Consider the following 8,214-nt stretch of genomic DNA (forward strand, 5'->3'; position numbering starts at 1 on the left):
AATTTAAGTTCCGAAAAACTCTTTTATTTAAATGCACATATCTTTGGTACACATTTTGTAGTTAACACAATTCAATTCGACTAGTCAGATTCATTGTGATCTTATAACCGTTGAAATAGGAGAAGTAATTAAACTAATATTGAAGGTATCATTGAATATTATAATGAGATTCATTGAGACCAAGATTTTGAAGTTCCTCTTGAAGCCAGGATGACGAGGAGGACAAAGAACCAATTTCTGGGATCCAGAGACATGGCCGTATTGCTATACCAGTAACAACCCATTGATTTGTTTTCTGAAAAACAAAAGTTGTCTCTCTTTAATTCAATTATTTCAATAAAATTTAATCCAAATTCTTTTAATCTGAAACAAAGATTGAATATGTAGCTACTAGACGCTTCTATAAAATACATCATCGAGAGATACTCATATTTTGTTATTATTGCGTCTTCGCTTCAACATTAAGTCTATTCTTTAAGAGCAATAATTCCAATTTGTTTTTCAAACACAAGTCTTATCTTACTCGGGATTGGCATAAAACAGACTCCTTTAGTCACTAAGGTTTTGAAGTGAAACTTCTTTAGGCTGAGAGTAAAATTTAAAGGTCACGTCATGGCAATACAGTCACGTCATGGAGTAAGGCGACAATTTTGGTATCTTTGAATCTTGCCGAAGAAGTTTCACTTTTGCCTCGTGTGCTCGGCACACACACTCTTTTTTTATTTTTCACGCATTCATAATAGGTTCATATAATGCTTAAGATTTTGTTAACTTACTCGAGATTGACAGATAACTGGTGCTCCTTTAGTCACAATACAAGCTGCGTCCATCATCGGATTTCCACAATATGATGTAGGGGGTACAGTTCCAAAGTGGCAATATTGGTTGGAAACGTCAAGATCAGTCTGAAATATTAAAATTTTATTTAAATAATTATTGTTATCTATACTAATATTATAAAGAGGAAAGGTTTGTATGTAGGTATGTATGGTTTTCACGCATAAACTACTGGACCGATTTTTATGAAATTTGGCACAGACAATCTTTAGACCCTAAGAAAGAATATCTATAAGAAAGAATATAGGCTATCTTTTATTGCGAAATATGTACCACGGGCGAAGCCGGGGCGGACCGCTAGTAGATAGATAAATAGGATAACCAGAGAACAAGAAATAACTTCCTGATGCAGTTGTTGAAAGTTGTGATCAAAAAAGTTAATCAATAATTTGACAGAACATAGTTATAAAGTGTGGTGAGTTTCATGTCAGAAAAATTAGAATGCAATCTTTGAACGATGAATAATAATTACAAATAAGATGCAGCAAAAAATATCATTGCATAAATCATATACATTAGTTAACCTTTTTGAACAAAACAGTTTTTGCATCTATAATTTTCTCTTTGCCTAATTGCCACGAATACAGATTTCATATAATCAATTACCAGAAATGTGTGACGATCATCTACAAAGCCAAACGAGGTACATCGAGCTTCATTCATAGACATATTGAAATCAATACAGGCTCCATTGCTCTTGTTATTTGCCCATTTAACTTCATCTTGAAGAATAAACAGCGCTAAGTCATGTTCATGTGTTTCTGGAAAAGATTCATAACTTGTTATATTTTGTATAAACTTATCTGTTAGTTAAAATTACAATTGAAAGATGAACTAATACGTTAAAGTCGTGAAACTGGCTCTTAATAACGAAAATTAGTTATAGATTAAATTTTAACCAATTTGACCTAAGTAACTATATCAAATAGTTTTGTAAAATTTTTAGACTGTCCGTCTGGATACCACAATGTCTAGGTATAGTTGTCATGTGGATCATTTCATATTTAGATGATATTTTAGCGTTCGTAAAACACATTGAAAAATACCATGCTCAAAGACATAACAGGATTATAGGTACTAAGTACTAACCCGGATTATAGTCATTGTTAATTTTCCTAAACTGAGCATTATATTTTTTCTGCGGTTTCGCAGACGCTGGCAGTCTTGCAAACACACGTTTATGCTGTGATTCCTTATAACAAGTTGCAGTGGTTAAAACAATGTTGGTCCCTAGGAGAACTCCTGCGCAGAACAATTTCTCTTTCTTCGACTTATCTTTCCTGAAAGCATTTTTGATAGTATAGTACGATTCAAACTTAATGGTGGCTTGAAACATCGTACGATCCGATGCGCAGAAAACAATTTTAGGTATTAGAGGGACGATAAGGGACCCGCACGTTGTGTGCACCCGCACTCGCACTTGCACCTAACTTCCGAACCGCCATTAAGTTTGAATCGAACTATATCAAAATGACAATAGATTTTAGGTATATTTTTAATATAAAAAAATTATTATAAGCTACTTACTTAAATAATGAAACACACCATGGACATTCCTTTTGACGTAGCGACAAACATTCTGAAATCGTATGAAAAGATAAAAAATTGATTTAGATTTTTTTGATCTAGTTAAATCTTATTAAAGTTTCTAGTAGAGAATTGTTAGAATCAAGTAATTATATCGTTCAAATGTACCTTGAATATTAGTTGTATTTGATAGTGGAGTAATAACTTTATTACTTGGCCCACATTCTTGATACATTCCACAACTCACGCTAAAACAATAAAGGAAAGGTTAATAAAATATGTTATTTTGTATCACCATATTATCTTAATATAATTTGGAAAATCCAAAAGTGCACGCCTCATAATTTTTTTTTAATAAATATTTATTAATTATTATTTTTGTTTATTTAATAACAATTAAACCACATCGAATCAGACCCTGAAAAATGAAAGGGTTCTATTCCTGAGCATACTCAAGCGTAAGAGAAAAAAAAAGACTCGATTAGTAAAGTATTTCGGTCGCTATCGTGTTAACAAGAAAAAGGATCCGCACATACAGACACACGGACGTCCAAGACAGAACTTTTTTAAACTGTTTTTTAACTAGTTTAAGACGAAATACAATCATGCTTGTGCACCTTTTGGGCTACGCCCCCTGGGTGGAGCATAAGAGCGCGCGGGACGCTTCACAAAAATCCCCTCGCCACGCCACACAACTGAATAGATGACGGAAACATACGGAACTAACGGAGGTTCAATGAACTTTACTTATATTCTTATATTCGCGCGGTTAAAGCTGAGTAAAGCGATCCGGCAACGTCTTTTCGTTGCCGGGCCCATCGAACTAGAAAAATCGACCTTTGTTCCTTTGCACGAAGGTCGATTTTTAATTGGTACAAATCTGATTACAAAAACTGAGCTTGTGACTAAATTATTTTATGATGTAATTACATATTTGTTATTGTTAGAATTGTCGCTACCTACGTTACTAGCTTATTTTCAAATCTTTGTAAACAAATTTTATAGTTTTTCGACATGGGGACTTTACGTACAATCTCTTATATATATAAAAATGAATCGCAAAATGTGTTGGTAAGCGCATAACTCGAGAACGGCTGAACCGATTTCGATAATTCTTTTTTTAATATATTCCTTGAAGTACGAGGATGGTTTTTATGTAGAGAAAATGTAAATATGTACCACGGGCGAAGCCGGGGCGGACCGCAAGTATGATAATAAAAATACATAAAAGAATAATGCTATTTACGTTTGTTTTTTTTACATTATTATCGGTTTTAAAAGATTAAAAAAAACGGGTTTTTGTTTTTATATCATATTTATTGAAAAAAAAAACAATAATAGACAAAAAAATATTATTTACAATTTTGATTATTTTTGAATAAATATATCCGACATTTTGATATACTTATTATACTTATTATACATCAGATATTTTCGAATGCTGGTTTTGTTACCATTTTATTGTTCCAATGTTTATCTTCTTGATACGACTTCTTCTCCTTGTTCCGTAAATAAATAATATGTCTCTTGCCCGTTACTTTGAGCTATCCTTGTACATTGAGGTGCTGAAACAACCATAATAAGTTATAATAGGAGAAAAATTAATTGATAATACCTCTTATAATACCACGATTATTATAAAAATACTGTCATCAAAACTAGAAAAAATTGCACAGCTGTGTACGTTCCTTTGTCGCTTTATTATCCTAGCCCGTAATAAACTCGATTGTCGGCGTCATACATAGCAAACTTTCTGAGAAAATCGTTCTTTTGTTTGCAAAATTTTACGGTTGACCGCAATTATTATAACAAGTGCTTTTATAAAAATTAGTAAAAAATTTCGCAGCTGTGTCTGTTCGTTTATCGCTCTATTGTCCTAGCTCGTAAAAAAGTCGTTTGTCGGCTTAGTTACCTACATACTTCATAGTTACATAACTACAAATTTTTCAAATATTTTTTATATAAAATTTATAAGTAATTATGCTTATGCATAATATGCAAATAGTATTCATAAAAACAAATAAAAAAATTATTCATACATACATTCATTCGAATTGATATATGTATAAATAAATATCCTTTATCTAATCCTGTCTAGATCTAATCCTTGTCTTGGGATTGCTCACATGTGTATAGAATTGTAAGTAGATCAGCAATAAGCCTAAAATAGCATGATATCTAATAAGTAAAAAAAATACAATTACCGGTGCAGTGAAAGACCTCAGACAGTAGTTATAATACAATAAAAAAACAAAAAATTTATACGCAATAGGGTTGAAATAAAAATTGTTTCTGATCTCACTGGTAATTACCTACCCGTCAGTGATAACTTACACTAGTCTGAAATATTCCACTATCTTCAATCTTATGACTTATAAATAAATGACATAAGAATAAACTTACACAAAAAAAGTACTATGTGAAACTGTCTGAAGATCCATATCACTTTCTGGTAATCATGGTTGGTCTAAAAGACCAACGTGTCTTTATTGCGTCCTGGCTTGCAAGCTGCACGTCGGATTTTTCGTGGTCGCGCTTCGCTATTAGAAATAAACATACATACACAAATCATTAGTATATTTATTGGAAAATGAAATCTCAAAAAACAACTAAAACATTACCTATTTATACCAATAATAAAATTATAAATAAAAATAAAGACAGAGTGCATAAAATTATAAAATCTTGATTTGTGCGTTGCTAAATTCAGACTTTGTAAACATATATGTACTAATACAAAAATCATAAATAGGTAATGAAATCTCAAAATATGACTAAAATAATATTACTTATTTCAAATAAAAATAACTATCAGATTTTCATTTATGCGTTTCTCAATTTAGACTTGTAAACATATACCTAGTAATCAAAATATTTGAAGTTGAAATCTTTAGACTTGTAGCGACCTAAAGACATAATAAATATAAATAAGCATGATAAACATTAAACTTACCTATTTAGATTCAATAACTGTAGTTTCTTCATCTGCCTTCGCAACATTTTATTCCTAATGTTCTCACCATCAATGTTTTGGCCACCAAAATTCACCATGTTTATGAAAAACTTTAGTAACACTAACACTAAATCACGTATGCGAGTAGACAACGGCACCGCGCGAAAAAGTTGTACAGGACTGCTCTCTAAGACGCGTTGGCGTCGACTAACAGGAGGCGGAACGGCGGAAGCGACCGGCCTGCGCACAATTTTTTGATCATAGTTTATAAATATATTTTTTTTAAATTACTGATGTATTAATTGAAAAATCTAATCCCGTACGTCCCTCAAGAATTGAATGGAAGTGGATGTGGATAAAGTTTCATTGATATTACTTTACTATTGTCCAAATGAAATTGATTCACCGTTTAATTTTTGGGCAACTTCACAACGTTTTCTATCGAGGCAAATTTTGTCAATCGTGTTTCGGTTCCCAAACGTCACTAAACAAACTCTTCAATTAAATAAATCGATAAATAAAAAAAATCTAATTCAAAGTTTTTGAAGAAAAAAATTAATTCTCCGTGCGCTCGAAACGTCTGTTTTGGGTCTCATTTCGCCTTAAATAACAAAAATGACATCAAAAATATCATGAACGTTAAAAATAGTGTTTTTTCTTAATATGTGTGTGTATGTATTATCTTACAAGTGCAATGTATGATACATAAAGACATTTTAAGTTTGAAAAATCAGATGTTTTGCGCGAAGTGACAGTAGTACCCACCTCAACGCTTCGCATAAGAGGCGTGCAATATATAAATCTCGTGTCACAATGTTTGTCCTCAATGGACTCTTAAACCACTAAACCGATTATAATAAAATTCGCACACCATGTGCAGTTTGATCCAACTTGAGAGATAGGATAGTTTAAACATGTAGGTACCACGGGCGAAGCCGGGGCGGACCGCTAGTCTTCTTATATATAAAAATGAATAGCAAAATGTGTTGGTAAGCGCATAACTCGAGAACGGCTGAAGCGATTTCGATAATTCTTTTTTTATTTTATTCCTTGAAGTACGAGGATGGTTCTTACGTAGAGAAAACGTAAACATGTACCACGGGCGAAGCCGGGGCGGACCGCTAGTTATTAATATACAAAATACAAAGGCTAGTAAAACGCAAGAACACACGCCCATGCATAGAATAAATATCAATACAATTGCTAATACAACAAAGCATACAGACACCAGTGCAAACGCCAATACAAACATCATTACAAAAGCTATAACACAGTCCGATACGAACGTTGGATACAAACGTGAAAACAAACGCTAATATAATCAATGACCTATTATACTAGTAGACGCGGCATACGCCAACATCATTGCACTAAAAAACAGCGTAATTAATACATACCTACTTACTAACGCATTATCACCAATACAGTTGTTCTCTCTTTCACTCTCACGCACGAGACATAATACATGTCTCACTCATGTACTTCGTAATAACAACTGCCGATTAAAATATAAAAAGAACGTCCAGCCACGCCGCTGAATGGTGCGTGACTAAGTGAAATTCGGGCACTTAGCTGAGTTCTTTCTTGCCAAAATAGAGAGCGGGTAACGTATCTAGCTTTTTTATATATCATAGAATATAATCGATACTACAAAATTAGTAAAAGTCCATGCAAATGCGAACACAAACGTTTGTGCTACTGCAAATATGAAGTCCACTACAAACATTTACCTCCTTACCATTGCTTTAAATAATTATCATATTGTTAAATTTTTTACATCGGCATTCAAGCTTTGGACAATATTATGTGTCTGTTACTTGCCCACTAGAAAGTACGAACCAGAAAAAAATTTTTGAAGAAGAACTAACCTATTTTCTATTGTTTTGTTCATCTGCACTTTACAGTATGCTTTATCCACACAGTTCCCACCTTCATTAATGACGTCATATTCTTTCGGTTTCTCTATCTGTAAGTGATTACATTTAAAAACTTTATTAGACAGAAATGAATTTGAATTGAAATGGAAAAAGCCAAGTAATGGAACAATAACATAATTACATAAAGAAATATAGAAACCACTACTCAAAAACGACTCAGTACTTAAATAAAAACATTAACAATTCAAAAAAAGGGAAAAGAAAGAAAGAAAGAAACTTGAGCGATGTCAAGGGACATCCGGATGGAACGAAGTGTTAAGTTAGAGAGAGACAGATAAAGAACCACGCGCACGCCGCACGCGGGCTTACAACTCTAGCAAAAAGTGTCGTGACAACTACTTAGACAACTAGGTCTATTATAAATAGGTCTAGAAATCATAAATTGAAAAGATATTGCATTCCTTTCTTATACATATAAATCCATTACTTTAATAATATTATAAATGCGAAAGTAACTCTGTCTGTCTGTCTGTTACTCAATCACGCCTTAACTACTGAACCAATTTGCATGAAATTTGGTATAGAGATATTTTGATACCCGAGAAAGGACATAGGATAGGTTTTATCCCGGAAATCCCACGGGAACAGGAACTATGCGGGTTTTTCTTTGACTGCGCGGGCGATGCCGCGGGTGGAAAGCTAGTGTATTTATAACGAAAGAAGATTTAATATATTTAAATCATTTTCCTATATTGTATATATGAGAAATTTGGTAACTTCTCTATACAAAACTACTTTGTTTCAAAGTAATCAAAGTAATGAAACCCCAGTATCCAGGAAATTAATTTTATGAAAATGTTTTAGTGCAATGGTCGGATAATATAATAGTATGAGGTAAATTCCTTTAAATGCTTATAAAGTATGTAGTGGTAAGCAATAAAATACAAGAATCAATAATATCCATTTATTTGGTATCTTTTATTTTACATTAAAGGTACTTTATTAAAAACTAAATTAATT

At 32.6% G+C, this 8,214-nt stretch overlaps 1 protein-coding gene and 1 long non-coding RNA gene across 2 annotated transcripts; both read right to left on the reverse strand.

Moving 5' to 3' along the window:
- Window positions 1-8: 8 nt before the first annotated feature.
- LOC149477219 (ovochymase-like) lies at window positions 9-7,595 on the reverse strand. Its single transcript, XM_089710629.1, has 7 exons — window positions 7,186-7,595; window positions 2,533-2,612; window positions 2,365-2,416; window positions 1,927-2,117; window positions 1,444-1,598; window positions 777-905; window positions 9-295 (listed from the first exon to the last, which is right to left on the reverse strand). The coding sequence occupies exons 1-7, from the start codon at window positions 7,206-7,208 to the stop codon at window positions 149-151; spliced, it is 777 nt and encodes a 258-aa protein (XP_089566755.1). The 5' UTR covers window positions 7,209-7,595; the 3' UTR covers window positions 9-148.
- LOC149477220 (uncharacterized) lies at window positions 2,955-5,556 on the reverse strand. Its single transcript, XR_016317608.1, has 3 exons — window positions 5,318-5,556; window positions 4,768-4,904; window positions 2,955-3,929 (listed from the first exon to the last, which is right to left on the reverse strand). It is a non-coding gene; the product is annotated as an uncharacterized LOC149477220 (long non-coding RNA).
- Window positions 7,596-8,214: the final 619 nt, after the last annotated feature.

This window comes from Colias philodice, chromosome 25 (assembly GCF_061535455.1).
Source record: "Colias philodice isolate Cphi_HAF_F1 chromosome 25, ilColPhil1 Martin Lab GWU primary, whole genome shotgun sequence".
NCBI lineage: Eukaryota > Metazoa > Arthropoda > Insecta > Lepidoptera > Pieridae > Colias > Colias philodice.

What these genes read in the sequence shown, in the direction of transcription:
- LOC149477219 (XM_089710629.1), bottom strand. Translation starts at nt 7,208, where the DNA reads ATGAACAAAACAATAGAAAATAG. An exon ending in AAATACAACTAATATTCAAG is followed by an intron (nt 2,417 to 2,532) that starts GTACATTTGAAC and finishes ATACGATTTCAG; the next exon opens with AATGTTTGTCGCTACGTCAA. An exon ending in TAACAATGACTATAATCCGG is followed by an intron (nt 1,599 to 1,926) that starts GTTAGTACTTAG and finishes AATCTTTTCCAG; the next exon opens with AAACACATGAACATGACTTA.